This window comes from Sceloporus undulatus, chromosome 1, assembly GCF_019175285.1.
Source record: "Sceloporus undulatus isolate JIND9_A2432 ecotype Alabama chromosome 1, SceUnd_v1.1, whole genome shotgun sequence".
Classification (NCBI taxonomy): Eukaryota; Metazoa; Chordata; class Lepidosauria; order Squamata; family Phrynosomatidae; genus Sceloporus; species Sceloporus undulatus.
This window is the reverse complement of record NC_056522.1, coordinates 26,132,531-26,151,247: the sequence shown is the minus strand read 5'-3', so window position 1 is coordinate 26,151,247 and position 18,717 is coordinate 26,132,531. Positions and strand designations below refer to the sequence as shown.

The window sequence follows — 18,717 nt, the reverse complement described above, 5'->3', positions numbered from 1 at the left end:
AAGATAAAACCAAGACTGCGGGCTTGCTGGACTGGTTGAATGGAAATGTTGTCCACAGAGACAGAGAAGGAGTGTTGAAGGTTGGGCTTAGGAGGAAAGACAAGAAGCTTCGTCTTGGACATGTTGAGCTTCAAACGCCGATGGCGCATCCACTGTGAGACAGCTGTAAGGCAAGATGAGACTTGCTGTTCAAGCCTTGGAGAAAGGTCAGTGGCAGAAAGATACAGCTGGGTGTCATCGGCATACAGATGGTAGGAAAAACCAAAAGAGCTGATAAGTTTTCCTAAGGACAGTGTGTAGAGAGAAAACAGAAGGGGACCCAGAACAGAGCCCTGGGGAACTCCAACAGATAAGGGAACAGGAGAAGAAGTCAGACCCCCTGCAACTACTGCAAAAGATCTGCCAGACAAGTAAGATCTAAACCAGTCGAGAACAGAGTCTGAGAACCCAAGGTCAGAGAGTATGTCAATTAGGAGACAGTGATCAACAGTGTCAAAGGCTGCAGACAAATCGAGAAGAATGAGAACAGAGTAAAGGCCATTAGCCTTGGCCTGTAAAAGGTCATTCGAGATCTTAGTGAGAGCTGTCTCTGTAGAATGCCTTGGGCGGAAACCAGACTGAAAGGGATCGAGAATGGAGTTGGTTTCAAGAAACTTAAGACAGCGCGAATAAACAACCCGTTCCAAAACCTTAGAAAGAAAGGGGAGAAGAGAAATCGGACGATAGCTAGACAAAGAGGAGGGGTCAAGAGAAGGTTTTTTCAGAATTGGGGAAATGAGAGCATGTTTGAAGTCCGACGGGAAGGAGCCTGTAGAGAGAGAGAGATTGAAGATATGGAGAAGTGAGGGGAGAAAAGAAGGAGCTATAGAGATTAGAAGATGAGTAGGAATTGGATCAAGAGGACAGGTAGCAGGTTTGGAAGAATTCAGAAGTGTAGCACAGTTACATGCCTGTAGAGAGAGGGCAGATATTGTGGACTGTTACTCCTACCCTGTTCAACCAATTGTACAAAAAAATCCAGGCTGAGCATCTGCAAACGTGCACATGCATAACAGGAAAACAAACAAACAAAGGCTCTGAATTGATCCATACTACCTTTTTGATAGCCCCTGTGGATATGCAGGTGTGTACATGTACAGCAAGAACCAGCCAAAGGAATCACAGTTGCTAAATGTTCCATTGCCTTGTGGTCAAAAATAATTTGATCCAGCCAACATACAAGCTCAGTGTGGTTTGAGTGAACTGTGAATCTGGAGAGCAGTGTTTGATTGCCCATTTGACCATGAAACCCACTGGATGACTTGGGCAAGTCACAACTTCAGGGGAAGGCAATGGAAAACTTTCTCTGAACAGTCTTTCCAAGAAAACCCCGTGATTTAGGATTGCCATAAGTCTGAAATGACTTGAAGGCACACAACAGTGAGAATAACAGACGATGGCAGTGGCTATGCTAGCTTGGCTCCATAATGGGAGATCTGTGTAGTTTGTCTTTCTAGTTCCAAACTGGATGAAACAGAATGCATGTGTCTGAAAAAGAGCCAAACTGGAGCAACAATAATCCATGTTGGAGCTGTGATAGACTCCTTGGTGCATATTCACCCCAGGAGGAAATGTAAGAGGTAAATAACATGCTGTGCCCAAACTCCTATAAAGCAATTAGTAAAGTCTCAATGGCTCTCTCTAGCAGAATAATCAAATTGGCAAGAAGGGAGCTGAACAACAACCAGTCCCATGCCTGCCCACGTACACAAAGGATCAAGCAAAGAAGCAAGCTTAATCTTCTTTGTAAAAGCATATGAAATAGCTTTATTTATTAATTACTTGTGCACTAAGTCTTATGGAAGAAAGAGAGAGAGAGAATGGTTGCATGTTAGAGCAGTGCAGGAAGAGAATAAGTGTGGTAAAAGTAAATACATGCTGTGCCCAAATTCCTATAAAGCAATTAGTAAAGTAGTAATTAGTGAGCATAGACATGCAAAGATTACTGACTCTAACAAGTCAGACTATTAGTACATTCAAGCTCCAGTATTGTCAGGTCTGACTGGAGAAGGCTGTCTGTCAAGGTGTCCAGTGAAACTCTTTCATGTAGCTAATGCTACTTGGTAGTCCTTTTAATGCCAAGGATTGACTCTTGATACATTTGATGTATAACATATGTACTCTGCCACAGAGGTACTGTATTTTTTTTAAAAAAAACAAACAAACAGTACAGCATCAGTCGGGAAGGGGGAGCACAAACCAGCCAGCTTCTGTTTTGCAAACAGATATTTCAGGATCAAGCGCCATGCTATGTTAAACACATAGTATGCCAGTAGAGGTCATTCTTAAAAAAATCAAAGTAAGCAAACATTTACTTTGGGATCTGGACCAATACATGAAGATGAGGAAGGTTTAAATCTTCACCTCTATCTAGTTTTTATCTACTCCCCCATATGGGAACTTTAAAAAAGAGAGGAACTCCACTGATGTGAATTGAGGGTTTTATTTTTCCCATTTTGAACTCCCCTATGTGTGATTTTAAAAGAAAAAATGATGGGGGTGGGAAGAAGGTTTAAACTGCTCTCACTGTGTACATAGTCCAAATTGAGCAAATTCAAGTCACTTTTTAAAAATGTTTTTCCATCTACCTACTGTGTGTGTGTGTGTGAGAGAGAGAGAGGGAGGGAGATCATGGATGTGAGCTTACCTATAACTAATAGATGCTACAAATGACTTTTGTTATAAAATAACATAAAATTCCTAACCTCTGGTACTCAGCTTTTCAAACTGTTTAGTTGTACAAAACATCATTAAAACGCAAGGAAGGATTTGTTTATTTGAAGCATTTTTGTACCACTCTTCAGCTGGAAAGGCTCCCAAAGTGCTTCACATGAAATCAGGAACAAATGAGATGGCCTTTGCCCCCAGATTTACCATTTAAAACACATGACATTTGTAGAAAATGGAAGGAGGAAGAAAAGAAGCAAACGCAGGCTCTAGATTTTAAAGTGTGAAGCTCTTAGAAGGATCAGTAAGGATGGTAACACAGTGGACCCTTGTTATACGGTGGGGTTTGGTTCCAAGATCCCCCACGTATAACAAAATCCATGTATGCTCAAGTCCCATTAAATATAATGACATAGCAAAATGGTGTCCCTTATAAAAAATGGAAAGTCAAGCTTTGATATTAGAAATTTATACTTTTTTTGAACATTTTCAAACTGTGTATGCTTGAATCCGTGTATAAAAAATCTGTGTATGAAAAGGGCCAACTGTAGTTCAGATATAGTGGTAGTGAAAGTGGAAAATCCCAGCCAGAATACTTTAAACTGCTCCAGAACTGCTCTGAATCCCCCCCCCCCCCCAATTCCCTCCATATTTTGGTGCAACATCGGTCAGCTGTCTACAAAGTTGTTGCTCTGGAGTGCTCCCAATTTTCCTGGAAGATCCAGAGCTAAAGATAAGTCTTATAAACTGGTTTAAGGGAGGGATGGCCTAAATTTGATGCAGGACTGACCTTGTGTTGTGAAGATAGTCCTCAGTCAAATCAGGGCTATAGCCCTGCATTGTGAATACAGGGCACCATGAGGGCAGGGGGAAACCAGTTCATTTGGCCCATGTAGACATACCTAAAGAGAATTGGTTTCCTGCTGGAGAAGGACCTGCAGTTCTTGGGAAGGGAGGGAGGTTGTGTATGAATAGTCTTTCAACAGAGCTAATGAACTGATTCTGCATGCCATCTCCCCACCTCCACCCCATACAACCAGGTGAAATGATTTTGTCTATATGTGTGTTATGTCACTTTTTCACTTCGATGGTAAAGATAAGGTATATAATTAAGCATGAGCGCATTTGCTATGCAAGCATGAACTCTTAGGCTCAATCCTACCATTCCCAAAAAGAGGTGGTGTGTCATTTTTTTTAGATATTACTGTAACATCTCATTTTGCATGTCATTTTGCATGCATACTGGAAATGTTAAGATACTCTCCTTTCCTCTGTTGCTTTTCATTTCCTGCTTCTTTCTTTCCAAGCCCAGGAAGGTGGTGGCTTCTCCACCACTGATTCTCCCTCTCCCATCCATATAATATTGTTCTGCCCAGAAATCAGCGCACTTCCGGCTGGACATGCCTCCTCGCTGAATGGGCTCCAGATAGGTCCGGAGACGTTCTGTTCGTCGGTGGGTTTGAGGACTCAAAGCTCGGTTTTGAGTTCTCAAAATTCTCTCCCAGAGAAGGGGGAAACAGAGGGGGCTCGACGGAGGGCTTGGTCGCATTCCCTAGTGCTGGAAACAGAAGTATCCTTGCAGATGCAGGACGCAGGGGGAAAAGCAGGGACGCGGAGCCTGTGAGAGCAATCCACGCCCACAAACCGATCTTTAATGGGAAGCCCTAGGCTCCTCATACAGAGGTTCCAGCCAGCTTTATTTTACTGAATACAAAGAAGAAACAGAAAACGACGCTGTTCTACTTGATCTCCAGTAAATAACTGCTACGAACTGATTTATAATCTGTGAGATGAAGAGAGAATTATATTTCCCCAAGGACAACCTATGTTTTTCTCAGTAAGAGCTCTCTGGCTATTTGGATTGTATTGAAAGGCGAAGGTGGGCTGAAATACTAAGATTTGATAGCTGAGAAACGGAGATTTTGTACTTCCTGAACTCTGGGAATTTGTTGGGGTTTTTTTCCCCTTTTCTGCTGGACTTGAATTTTGAGATTATTGGATTTTGTGTGGAGAAACTGTGACTATTTCTACTCCTGATTCCTGACTCCTTGGAAAGATCATAATAGTGGACGATGGGGCTCTTTGTGTGAAGGAACAAAATATAATATTGGGCTTTAAAGCCGGAATAATAGGACTGAGTTTTATTGACGACAAACCGCGGAGATTGCTGGGGAAATTTGTTTAAGGGGAAAAAGTTGAGACGGACACGCAAATTGGGAGATATAGCTTTAAGAGAAAGACGCACCAGGTGTGGGTCTTAAATGAATTATTGAAGTGGCCTTGAAACCCACCTGTGAGAAAGGGAGACGTCCGCGGAGGAGGAGGATGATAGAGAACGGACTGAGGGAGTGTGGAGGACTGAGGAGTGGAGTAATGAAGCAGAGAGATTGCTAGAGTGGTTTGTGACGTCACCGGATCTGACAGAGAACGGAAGGAAGAAGGAAGAAGAATTGGAGGACTGAGAGGTTTGGAAACCTTGCCCTATGAGGAACGACTCAGGGAGCTGGGGATGTTTAGCTTGGAGAAGAGAAGGTTAAGAGGTGATATGATAGCCCTGTTTAAATATTTGAAAGGATGTCACATTGAGGAGGGAGCAAGCTTGTTTTCTGCTGCTCCAGAGAACAGGACCAGGAACAATGGATGCAAGCTACAGGAAAAGAGATTCCACCTCAACATTAGGAGGAACTTCCTGACAGTAAGGGCTGTTCGGCAGTGGAACAGACTCCACTACAGTGTAGTGGAGTCTCCTTCCTTGGAGGTCTTTAAGCAGAGGCTAGATGGCCATCTGTTGGGGATGCTTTGATTTGGATTTCCTGCATGGCAGGGGGTTGAACTGAATGGCCCTTGTGGTCTCTTCCAACTCTATGATTCTATGATTCTATGAGAGCAGACAACGCGAAAGATAGAGTGGCAACAGAAAGGACTCAAGACCAGAGAGATGAAGAAGGAAGTGAAGTCCTTTAAGAGACTACTGAAGGGATTATAGAAGTAGGAAAAGACAGACTGTGTGTGGTGTTGGATGCCATAACTGAGATAGGAGGTATTGGGACGGAACTGGGGTTATTTGACTTACAAGCCTGCTCTAGGAGATAAATTAAATGCTATTTTATGAGAGGGGCTTGAAAATAATATTGATTAAAGGGGTATAAAATATAACAGGATTTATAAGTAGAATTAAAACCTTTTGTATAAAGAACTTTACAGGGTTTTGAGACATACCCTTTCTAGGTGATTAATATTCCTGGTTTCTGCTCTTTTTTTCTCTCTGTCCTTCATATAAGTAGATTTGTGCTTTGTATTTTATAGCATCGTGAAGTGTTATTGTTTGGAATAAGATTGTAGATATTGTTGCCTCTCTTTGAATAAGTCCAATTGATCAGATGGTTTTAGATAAAGAACACAAGGAAATAGACACAAAAGAGGATATCTCAACATTTAAATCAGAGAAGATTGTCAGTGGACAAAGATAAAGTGACAGATATGAATGAATTAATTTTGGAAAAAATAGAAAAATTAAATTTGAATATGAATAATATGTCAAAAAGAACTTACGAATAATCTGTCAAAGTAGCTGTCAAATTTTAAGAAGGAAATTAAACATGAAATCAGAGAGGATTTGAGGGAAATTAATCAGTTGACAAATTGAATATTGAATTACAAAAGACAAAACAGAAAGTAGAAATTTTAGAATTTCAAAATGAAAAATTGGAGAATGAAGTAACGAAAATTAAAAATAAGGAAGATACGGAATTGGATGAGAGAGCAATTTTGGCTTTGAAATTGAAATAAAAATCAGTGAAAATTAGAGTAATTCCAGAACAAAAGGATGAAAATCTTTATGAAAAATTAATTGAAGCAATTGCAAATTTTTTAGAAAGAGATGCTGAAACTTTTGAAAATGAAATAGATAAATTATATAGAGTGAATTCGTCGGTGGAAAGACTAAAAGGGTTACCTCATGATGTTGCGGGGTTTTTTGTACGGAAATCAATGAGAAACAAGTTTTTGAATTGGCACAATGAGAATCCATTTCAATATGAAGGTACTGAAGTGAAAGTTTTAAATGACATCCCAGGCAGATTGTGACAGAAGAGAAAGGATTACAACGCTTTAACCTCATTTTTAAGAGTCAAAAGAATTTCCTATAGATGGGAAATCCCGGAAGGACTGACCTTCTGGTGGCGAAAGAAAAGAATTAGAATTCTCACTGCACAACAAGCAAGAGTCTTTTTAACTCAAATAAAAAAGCAGTATTCAGCGAAGGAAGAAGAGAGAAGAGAAAGTGGAAGTGGAGAAATCACAAGTGGGGGAGTAAGTACCACTAACTCCATTATAGATTTACGTAGCGAAAAAGATCAAGGAGAAGAAGAAGAACCACAAGTACTACAGGAAATAGGGCTTGAGTTTGACGACCAAGACCTGTTACAAGAAGAACTTAGACGTAGAAGAGAATAACTAGAAGAAAGAAAAGAGAATTAAAGATACTCTGATCCTGATCTTCTTATTAATCAAGTGTTCTCTGTAAATAGTGAGAGAAGAGCTATATTTCTGGAATTCTCACTGCTGTTTCTGTTTTTACATTTGAATCTGATTTAAAAATGATATAATAAAATTCTTTTTGAAATAAATTGGTGGTAAGTCTATTCAGGAGATACATTTTTGAAAATGGCAGAGTATCTAAAGTGTTTAACATGGAATGTTCAAGGATTAAATACTCCCCAAAAAAGAAAGAAGGTATTCCATTATCTACAAAAATTAAATCTGGATGTAATCTGTTTGCAAGAGACAAGAATACAGTGGTACCTTGGGATACGAAATACCCAGGTTACGAAATTTCCGGGATACGAAAAAATCCCATAGGAAATAATTGTTCCGGGTTACGAATGTTTTTCGGGTTACGAAAAAAATTTTGGTGCTTTTTTCGGCTTTTTCGCACGGAATCGCGGCTTTTCCCCATTAGCGCCTATGGCATTTCGGCTTACAAAGGCTTTTCGGGTTACGAAAGCGGCCGCGGAACGAATTAATTTCGTAACCCGAGGGAGCAGTGTAAAGGAAAAAGATAAAAAGCATTTAAGATGCACTAAATTGGGTTTACTTTTTACATCTAATTCTAAATTTAGAAAAAAAGGAGTAACATTGTATATAAAGCCAAATCTTGAACCAAAAGAAATTTGTCATGATAAAGAGGGAATGTACATTGTAATTGAAATATTGAATAAAGGGCAGAAAATGTTAATAGTAGGGGTATACAGTCCGCTTGAAAATAAAAATAAATTGTATAAGGAATTAAAATCTAAGCTTCTGCAACAAGAACAAGAATCTATAATGTTATTGGGTGATTAGAACGGAGTAATTGATCCAGTTTTGGACAGATTGTCAGAAAAAAAGGAGAAAAAACTTCAGGGAAAACTACCTAAGGAATTTTTTGATCTAAAAGAGTTATTGCAAGTGGAAGATGTTTGGAGGATGAAATATGGGAGGAGTAGAGACTATACGTTTTTTTCCAGTCCACACAAAACTTGGTCCCGGATTGATATGATTTTGTTGTCAAGGTATCTAAGTATTAAAATTTATGAAGTAAAGATTTTACCTAGAATATTGTCTGACCATAACCCAGTTCAATTGAATTTAATGGTGGGTAAAAAATTGGGAGTATAATTGGAGATTAGATGCAAACATTACTAAAAGAGGAATATGTGAATTAGTTAAACACTACAATAGAGAGATATTTTGTGGAAAATTTAGATAAAGGGACCCCAATACAAACTGTCTGGGACGCACATAAAGCTGTTATTAGAGGATGGATGATTAAAAAGTCAGCCAAAATTAAGAAGAAAAAGAAAGAAAAATTGGATAAGTTAAATAAAGAATTAAAAATAAAAGAAGATTTTCTGAAAAAAGAACCAAGAAACAAGAAGCTATCTTTAGAGATTAAATATATACAAAAACAAATATCGTTATTATTAGTGGAAGAGATGGAAAAAAATTGAAATTTGTTAAACAAAGATACTTTGAATCAGCAAATAAAGTGGGGAAATTATTGGCATATCAAATTAGAAAAAAGAAAACCAAAAGAAATATTGCGGCAGTAAAAGAGGGCTGGAAATTATTTACCAATCAAGATTATATTAAGAAAATATTTGTACAATATTTCACAGATTTGTTTAAAGAACCAAATATAAATAAAAATAAAAATTTAAAATTTTTGGATCGACAAAAATTAAAAGAACTCACAGACAAACAAAGAGAAAGATTGAACCAACCGATTACAATACAAGAACTATCTGAGGCAATAAGTAGGAGTAAAACAGGGAAAGCCCCAGGCCCGGATGGTTTTTTGAATGAATATTATAAAAAATGTCAAGAATATATTAAAATCCCGCTATTACAAATTATGAATGATATAAAGAAAGGTAATGTCCCGCAGACTTGGTCACAATCGAATATTGCTTTAATACTTAAAGAGGGAAAGGATCCGACATTAACCAAAAGTTATAGACCAATTGCCCTGCTAAATATGAATTATAAGTTATTTGTTTCATTATTGGCTGTAAGATTAAAGAAAGTGTTGAATAATTGCATAAATTTGGATCAAGCCGGCTTCCTACCAAACAGAATGATTAAAAATAACATAAGAAATTTGATAAATCTAATTGAAATTCACCAAAACAAAATAGACAAAAAACTTGCTATGATCTTTATCGATGCGGAAAAGGCATTTGATAATGTGTATTGGCAGTTTATGTTTGAATTAGTGAAGAAATTAAAATTTGGTGATAAATTTCAGGTTTGGATTGAAGCGATATATACAAAACAGGAAGCTAGAATTTGGACAAATGGAGAAAGAATGGTACCATGTGAAATTAATAGAGAGGTAAGACAAGGCTGCCCACTGTCCCCACTTTTATTTATATTGATGATGGAAATTCTATTAAATGACATTAGAGGAAATCATCTGATAAAAGGATATAAACTGAATGGCGAAGAATATAAGTTGAGGGCATACGCGGACGACCTTGTCTTAACTGTAGCAAATCCAAATGAATGTATTGATATATTAATGAAAACATTAGGAAAATTTGGTAAAGTAGCCGGTTACAAAATTAATAAAGAAAAAACAGCAGTATTACCAATGAATATGACGACGGAGGAGATAAATAATTTAAAAGAAAGAACTGGATTCCAAATTTAAAAAATGGTAAGATATTTGGGGATTAATATTACAACAAAAAATACAGAACTGTTTGGAAACAATTATGAAAAAATATGGAAAGATATAAAAATGGATCTTCAAAGATGGCAAAACTTGGGTATTTCATGGACCAGAAAAATAGCTTTACTAAAAATGTCATTATTACCAAAAATGATCTTTCTCTTCCAAAGCCTACCAATCATAACAAATGACACACCTTTTAAAATTTGGGAACGAGAACTTTTAAAATTTATCTGGAACAATAAAAAACCCAGAGTTAAAATGAAAATATTATATGATTTGATAGATAGAGGTGGATTGGCTTTACCAAATTTGAGATGGTATTACTATGCATGCGTTTTAGATTGGATATTTGATTGGATCACTTTTGATAATAGGAGAAATATTAATCTGGAAAAAATTGATTTAAAATTTGGCTTACATGGATATTTATGGTATGAGAAAGTTAAGTTAGACAGTAATTTTAATAACCATTGGATCAGAAAAATATTGTTAAAAATATGGAATAAATATAAAAAATTCGTGTTCTCAAAAATTCCATTATGGACCTCTTCAAATGAAGCCTTTTTAGAAGAACTTTGATTTAAGTTCTTCTCTTCTAAAAAAGGCTTCATTTGAAGAGGTCCATTTGGGTAACTTATAGAGATATTACTAAAATGGAAAAAGGGGAAAGAGTAATGAAAACACAGGAGGAGTTAATAAGGGATGGATATTCTATAAATTGGTTTGCTTATAGACAATTTAAAACAAGGTTTGTGAAAGATAAGAAAGAGGTTGGAATCGGTGAAGGTACCCGAAGTGGAAAAAATATTAAATTATCCAAAAAAACGAATCTCAAATTTATATCAATTAATAGTTAAATATGAATTAGAAGAAGAAACAGTTAAGGAGTATATGATAAAATGAGCTAAAGATTTAAATGAAGCAATCCAATTAGAGGAATGGGAAAGGCTTTGGAAGAGAAATATTAAGCAGTTGATAAGTGCAGACATGAGGGAAAATATTTACAAGTCTATGTTTAGATGGTATCTTACCCCATTTAAATTGGCAAAGATGTTTAAAAGGAACCAAAATCTATGTTGGAAATGTCAGAAAAAAGTAGGTAACTATATGCATATGTGGTGGGATTGTGTAGAGGCTAAAAAGTTTTGGAACAATATTCATACCGAAGTAAAGAAAATGCTTAACCTCAAAGAAGACCCAAAGCCTAAAATGTATCTCCTGAATATGATAAATAGTGACCAAATTGAAAGAAAAGATGAAAAGGTTTTATTATTTGTAATTATTGCAGCGCAAATTATATACGCTAAACATTGGAAAAAAGAAGACTGTCCTGCAGTAGAAGAATGGAAGCTGAAAATGATGGAACTGTTTGAAATGGATAAACTGACGTATTTGCTAGAATCGTTTGAGGAGAATTGGGAAAGTTGGTTTAAATACATGCAAAATGAAATGAATAGAGATGTGTGCCAGATGAGGAAAGAATAATCTGTATATATATGTATATTTACTTACAATTTAATGTCCACCTTTTTTTTTAGTATTTGAACAGTTAATGTTTAAATAGTTATATATAATAATTATATTTAGTTTCTGGGTAGGTAAGTAGGAAATGCGGGAGAATCTCTAATAAACTTAAAATTGGGGAAATAGTCAGATAGAGAAATTAAGATTATAGGTAAAAAGATTCAGAGTGATATAAGAGTTCAGTAAACAAGAGTAGAGAAAGTATAGGAGAAGACCAGCGGAGAAGGAAGCAGACCAATCTAGAAGAAAGTTTAAATGATTTAGAACAGATATATTTTCTTTCTTTTTTAAAAAAATGGTTTAATATTGTATTTATAAAGAGGAAATATCGAAAATGCTATTTTGATGTATATGTAAATGTTTTTAATTCCAATAAAAGTTTTAAAAAAAGAGAAATCTTCATCTGGGCAAGATCATTGTCTGAAACTTTGGAAAGATACTGCCAGTTATCTCAGTTTGCATAAGGCAGAGATTTGAAAGTTACTTTTAAAAGTGGTTAGTTGCTGTTAAAGTTCCAAAGTATCCCCTGTAGTTAGTTACCATTATATTTAGAAAATAACTATTTATTTTCCTGTTTCTAAAAAGCAATTAGAATACGTTTTCACTACTTTTCAAAAAATTGAATGCAGCAATGCAAGGTATTATTCAGACAATGAGATAAATCCTCCACCACCTTTTAGTGAGTTGACATCCCCAGTTGACCGGCTGCAGCAATTTCCTTTTGCTTGGGTTTGTAAAGGAAAAGTTCTTCCTCTTCCTGTCCTCTCCCCCAGTTGAATTCAAACTACTTTTGCACTCTGAACTCAGTTTAAACCAGTGGCATCACTGTATTCTTTTAAAATTTTCTTTAACAACATCACATTTTAACCGAATCTTCACTGTGTATATATAAATACATTTAGGTTGTACATATGATAATTTGAAGGTGTAGCTTTAATTTTGCTAGTTTTTTATGTCATAACTATTAGCATTACATTCAGTGGTATATGGGAAGTACGATTTACAAGTAACATTAGTACAAAATAGCATTGTTGAGGATTCTATCTGGTGCCAAATGGAAAGAGATCAAAGGAGGGGTGACTCCATGAGTTACTGCACCAGGTGACATCAGCCCTAGTGTTTTGAACTGAAGGAGGCTGAATACAAATAGGGAACGTGGGAGAAGCAGAGAGAAATTGGGTCATTAAAAACTGCTGGAAAAGTGGGATGACAGAGAATTAATGAAAACTATCCCTGTAAAATTGAAATATTTGGAGGGTATGCGAAAGGTGCTAACCTCTCTCTGCTAAACAAATCATATAACTCAGGTTTATGAGTCCCACTACTGGAGAAAACACAGGATATAAAATGATGATGATGATGATTCACAATCCAGTTTTCTTCTTTCTTTCTTGAAATGAACCAAATAGAGGGAACCATGAACTGACCAGCAAGAAAGCTACTGTTTAAAAGTTCTTAAAATATACATATCTTAGTGTATTTTCAAATTCTTACATCATAAACTGATTTATTTTTTCTGGGGCATGTCTCCATTCTTGAGCCACCAACATTCTTGACATTTTAGAGGTACACTCTCCAAAATGAAGTCTTGGGAGAGTACACATTTAAATAAATTACATTTGTTTTGTTTTTTGTAGCTGAACTCTTCATGGAACAACAGCATCTCAAAGAAGCGGGCTTCTGTATCCAGGAGGCAGCCAGTCTCTTTCCTACATCTCATACTGTGCTGTACATGCGGGGGCGGCTTGCAGAGATGAATGGCAGCTTGGAGGAAGCAAAGCAGTTGTATGATGAAGCGCTAACAGTGAATCCAAGCGGAGTGGAAATCATGAACTCCTTGGTGAGTGGATACAGAGGGCTCCCATCTAGGTTGACATCCTTATGTCATGCAAGATGTTTTGTTGGTCCTTACAAGAATTTGGCAGACATATTCCCAAGACTTTTTTTTTTTTTTTACTGTGGAATGCAAGGTGCATGAAACTGCATTTGAATATTTCTTTCCATTACCTGTGCTGCAGTACTGTAGGTCTTTTGGGGGGGTATTAATTTTCTGGGAACATGATTTACATGCCTGGGCTGGCACTTTGGGTGCATCTACACTACAGAAATAATGCCATTTGACACCATTTTAAGTGCTGTGGCTCCATTCTTCAGAATCCTGGGATTTGTAGTATTACAAGGAGTATTAATTCTCTGCCAAAAATGCTGGTGCCTTTCAAAACTACAAATCCCAGGATTCTGTAGAATGGAGCCATGACAGTATAGGGGTGTCAAACTTCATTATTTCTACAGATGCACCCTCTGTTTTGTTAGTTCCTGGGACAAACTGCCCCTAAATACTGAGTTCTGGGAACTTTGCAGGGTCTTGATCGATTCTGTTTGCACTATTAGCCTGTCAAATGCAACTAATAGCCCACAGGCAGGGTTCTCACATGTTTGCGTATTTGTGGCTGGTACGGGGAATATCCACAACAAGTAAGCTCACACATCTGGTTTGGCATAATCATTTTGAATTAGAAAGTCCTGGATTCAAGATAATTTCTGTCACAGACAGAAATACAGCATCTTATTTCAAATTTCCCTAATCTTTTTTCTCCCACCTTCTGTCTTTTCCAAAGACAGTGGCCATCGTATTGAGGATTGTGGTAATTGTAGTTCATCTAGAAGACACAAGATTACGGGAGTCTACTCTGTTTTCTCAGCTTCAATTATTTCCATACAATAGTAATATAAAGGTAGTAATACATCATAGAGGTGCATTATAAGGTTTATCACAATAATGGAAAATGCTACTTCTGGTGATGTTATTTAATAAACGTTGAGCTGCCCTTATCCAGAATTCCAAAATCCGAAATATTCCAAAAACCAAAACTTTTTTTAGGGGTGGATGAGATAGTGACACCTTTGCATTCTGATGGTTCAGTGTACACAAACTTTGTTTCATGCACAAAATTATTTAAAATAGTGTACAAAATTACATTCAGGCTATGTGTATAAAGTGCATATGAAACATAAACAAATTTTGTGTTTCGATCCCATCTCCAGGATATCTCATTATGTACATATATGCAAATACAGGTATTCCAAAATACCTGGTCCAAAATATATAAAACATCACTGGTCCCAAGCATTTCAGATAAGGGAGATTTAACCTGTATTATTACTGATATCATTCGTGTATTAGGAACATAAGAACACTTCTGGATCAAATCAACATTTTGCTTAGTCTGGGATTCTGTTTCAACAGTAGACTGTCAAATGTAGTCAGTAGTCTAGAGTCAAGGTTGGTAGACAAAGGGCACTTTTCTTCCACGTTTCTCTCTTAGCAACTGGTATTAAAAGATATAATACATCTGAACAAGGAAATTCTATTAAACTATCAATGCCAATAATCGGGTTTCAGTGGATTCAAAACAGCAGTTAGAATGCTGATCGGGGCCAGTTAGAAGAAGCATATAATTTCCTTGTTGAAACAGCTTCACTGGCTATCAGTTCATTTCCAGATGCAATTCAAAGTGCTGGGCATGACCTATAAAGCCCTATGTGGTTTAGGTACAGACTATTTGAAAGACCATAGTTCTCCGTATGGATCTTCTAGAGCTTTAAGGTCATCAGAGTAAGGCCCACCACCATCACAGTCTTGTTGGTGAAGACACAAGAGAGAGCCTTCTCGATGGCTGCTCCCAGCCTCTTGAACTCCGTTTCACGGGAGATTAGGTTGGCCATCTCCTAGCTTTCCTTTCACCAGCAAGCTTTTAATGCTTACAGAGGTAGGTTTTTAATGTGTGGTTTGTCTGTTTTAACTTTTCTATTATTTTTATTTAGTTTTATAGTATTTTAATGTGTTTTTAAACTAGTTTTAAAACTTTCTGTAAAGATTTTTAATTTGTTGTAATGGAAGCTGCCTTGGATCCCAGCCTGGGAGAAAGGCGGCATATAAATAAATTAAATAATAGCTGTTGATAGACATTCCCCATTAAATTGCCCCATTTAAATATAAACCTCCAATAACAGTGTTTTGTGCAAAGATGACCTTACCTTTGTCTATCTAGAATGTACTGCAAATCAGATTCCTTGGATGCTCATGAGATTTTGTATTAGTAAATTGTATTGTTTCTCTTCCATTTTGCAACACCTCATATCAGTGGCATCTTGCAGACCTAGTGGGCGAGGAATTCATGCCCTTTGACGGCGGGGTGACTTTTATACTTTTGTTGCATTCTGCATATCTTCTGTTTCTAGAGAGCTTTTTTTGCTAAACAAGTTTTCCCATGCTTTTGAAGTGTTGAGAGTTACACGTAATGATCTTTGCCTACCCACTGGATCTCTGCTGTCAGGTTTGGAACATTAGGCATCACCTGACTGATTCAATTGGTCTTCGAAGCATATGTGCCATATAAATGGGGCTCTTGGTTGCGGTATTATCGACCCTAATTAGTGCAGGACTCACTTGTCAACAAAAAATCCACTCTGAAAGCGGCATGGCTGATCTTATGCATAAGTCATAAATTTAATGACAAACAAACCTGTTGACTGAGTGATTCTTTTGTGCAAAAGCAAAGAAGGTACAACATTTGGAATTCTGTCTAAATTTGTTTAATGATAGTATTAGGGATAGCAGATGGGTTTCTGTGAAAAAGGCAGTACTATATTGAAGTATTGTACTTTATGAAAATGTTCCTCCACAGTTTCAAATGCCCATATTAACAAACCCACAAGAGCTTGGAAGAGACCACAAGGGCCATCCAGTCCAACCCCATTCTGTCATGCAGGAACTCTCACTCAAAGCATCATTGACAGATGGCCACCCAGCCTCTGTTTAATGACCTGTAAGGAAGGAGACTCCACTACACTCTGAGGGAGTGTGTTCCACTGTAGAACAGCCCTTACTGTCAGGAAGTTCCTCCTAAGGTTGAGGTGAAATCTCTTTTCCTTGAGCTTGCATCCATTGTTCTGGGTCCTGTTCTCTGCAGTAGCAGAAAACAAGCTTGCTCTCTCCTCAATATGACATCCCTTCAAATATTTAAAAAGGGCTATCATATCACCTCTTAACCTACTCTTCTCCAGGCTAAACATACCCAGCTCTCTAAGGCGGTTTCCAGGGCATGGTTTCCAGACCCTTCACCATTTTAGTCCCCCTCCTTTGGACACGCTCCAGTTTCTCAGTGTCCTTTTTTAATTGTGGTGCCCAGAACTGGACACAATATTCCAGGTGGGGCCTGACCAAAGCAGAATGGAGTGGCAATATTACTTCCCTTGATCTAGACACTATACTTTCATTGATGCAGCCTAAAATTGCATTGGCCTTTTTAGCTGCAACATTGCACTGTGAGTGTGTCACTTGCTCAGAGTCCTAGTTAAACACTCAAAGCACTACACCATGGTGGCTCTCATTATAATGTGAAGTAGCTCCAAAGGCACCAACAACATATTATCTTGACACAATCATTATTCCTCCTGAGTAGAAAGGTAGAATCAATGACTGGGAGAAGGCTGAAGACATATCCTGATTTTGGGAATGGGGACAGACAGGCTGGTTGATCTGGTTAAGGGTTAAACTGAATGGTATATTAAAAATATAGTACGTAGATCACATTTTTTGATTCTAAGCTAAGCAAGCTCACAGATAAATCTGGTGGGAACATGAGACAGGTCCTTCTTACTAGCTGCTCCTGGGCTCTGGAATTTCTTTGCTAGTTTGGTTGGATTGGCATCCTCTCTGCTATCCTTTCGTAGGTAGGTGAAGATCTTCTTGTTCCAGTAGGCTTTTGATGACTGACTGATTTGGGAGAAAGGGGATGGAGAGTCCACCACCCTCCGAGGCCATACAAAACTAAGGCAGTTCTGAAAGATTATCATACAACCTCTGTTTAAGTCCTCCAAAGATGGAGAGTCCAGCACCCTCCAAAGTGATATATTCTGTTGTTAAATTGCTCTTGAAGTAAAAAAAAATATTCCTAATTATTAGATGAAATAGGTATTGCAATTTGAATCTGTTGGTTCATGTTCTAGTCTCTGGAGCAGTAGTAGACAAGCTTGTTCTATCTTTTACATGACATCCCTTCAGACATCATGTTACCTCTCAGTCTTCTCTTTTCCAAGCTAAACATACCCAGCTCCCTAAGTCATTCCTCATAAGATGTGATTTCCAGATCTCTGATCATCTTGGTCACCCTCCTCTGGACATGTTTCAGCTTTTCACATACTTTTGAATTGTGGTGCCCAGAGCTGGATGCAGTATTCTAGATGAGTCTGGCCAACACAGACTAGAGTAGCACTTCCCTTGATTTGGACACTACTGTATATATTCATGTATAACTCTAGACATTTTAATCAAAAAAATTGACAAAAAAAAACCCCTGAGTTGACTTATCCATGGGTCAGTGTAAGTACTGTACTATACTTTAACTCTTACAAAAAAAGAACCATCCCTTGGTGAAAGGCAAGAGAAAGGCATCTGTCCTGGAAGCACTGACCCTCATCTACTCTCTCATTCATCCAGCCTTTAGAGTGAACGCAAACAGTTATGCCTGTTGGAATTTTGTATGTTTTTTGGCTTTCCCCCCATCCTTTCCATCTTTTGTTACATGCCCCTAAGTTTTAGCCTTGACTTCTCCATGGGTCATATAAAATCCATAATTTTGGCCCCCAAACCTGCCCTCAACTTATACATGAGGTCAACTTAATAGTTGAGTATATACGGTATGCGCCTTTTGATGCAGCCCATTGGCTTTTTTGCAAGCTGCCTTGAGTCCAAGGCTGGGAGGCAAGAATAATAAAAATGACAACAGGAGGAGCAACAACAACAGGAACAACACATGGAATGTGCCACTGCTCTGATTTGAGAAATGAAGACTTCATTGCCCTGCTGACAGCAAAGCACACCTTCAGCACCTTTAGCTACGGTACTTCTCTAGCCCACAGTGACAACCCATCAGCATTCATTATGTCCGTTGGCTTTCTCTTCCTGTTCCCAAATTCCAAAAATGGAATTTGTTTCTGCTGCTGCTATTTTCTCTCATTATGTATGCATTACAGCATGCATTGAGGGGCAAGGGATCAAGATCAGTGCTTTGATTGCTGCTCCTGTTGTCATAGTGCTGGTCCTTAGGGCCGTTTCTCAAATTCTGCAAGCAGCAGAATAATTTCTCCCACACAGCTCCTTCTTACCTACTCAGAAGCTACTTGACAGTGAGTGTGACAACATGGTCACTTCATGGCCCAAGGAAAAGAGGTGCTAACAGACAGGGCCATTGTTAAGCCCTGCTGCT

At 37.7% G+C, this 18,717-nt stretch overlaps 1 protein-coding gene across 6 annotated transcripts in view; it reads left to right on the top strand.

Annotated features, from left to right (window-relative positions):
- TTC7A (tetratricopeptide repeat domain 7A) overlaps positions 1-18,717 on the top strand; it is a 290,642-nt gene that overhangs the window by 215,065 nt on the left and 56,860 nt on the right. For all 6 annotated transcript variants that reach the window (XM_042476228.1, XM_042476218.1, XM_042476210.1 and 3 more), the window contains one exon: positions 13,084-13,286. In XM_042476228.1, the coding sequence (XP_042332162.1) occupies positions 13,084-13,286 (203 nt within the window). The remainder of the gene's footprint in view (positions 1-13,083; positions 13,287-18,717) is intronic.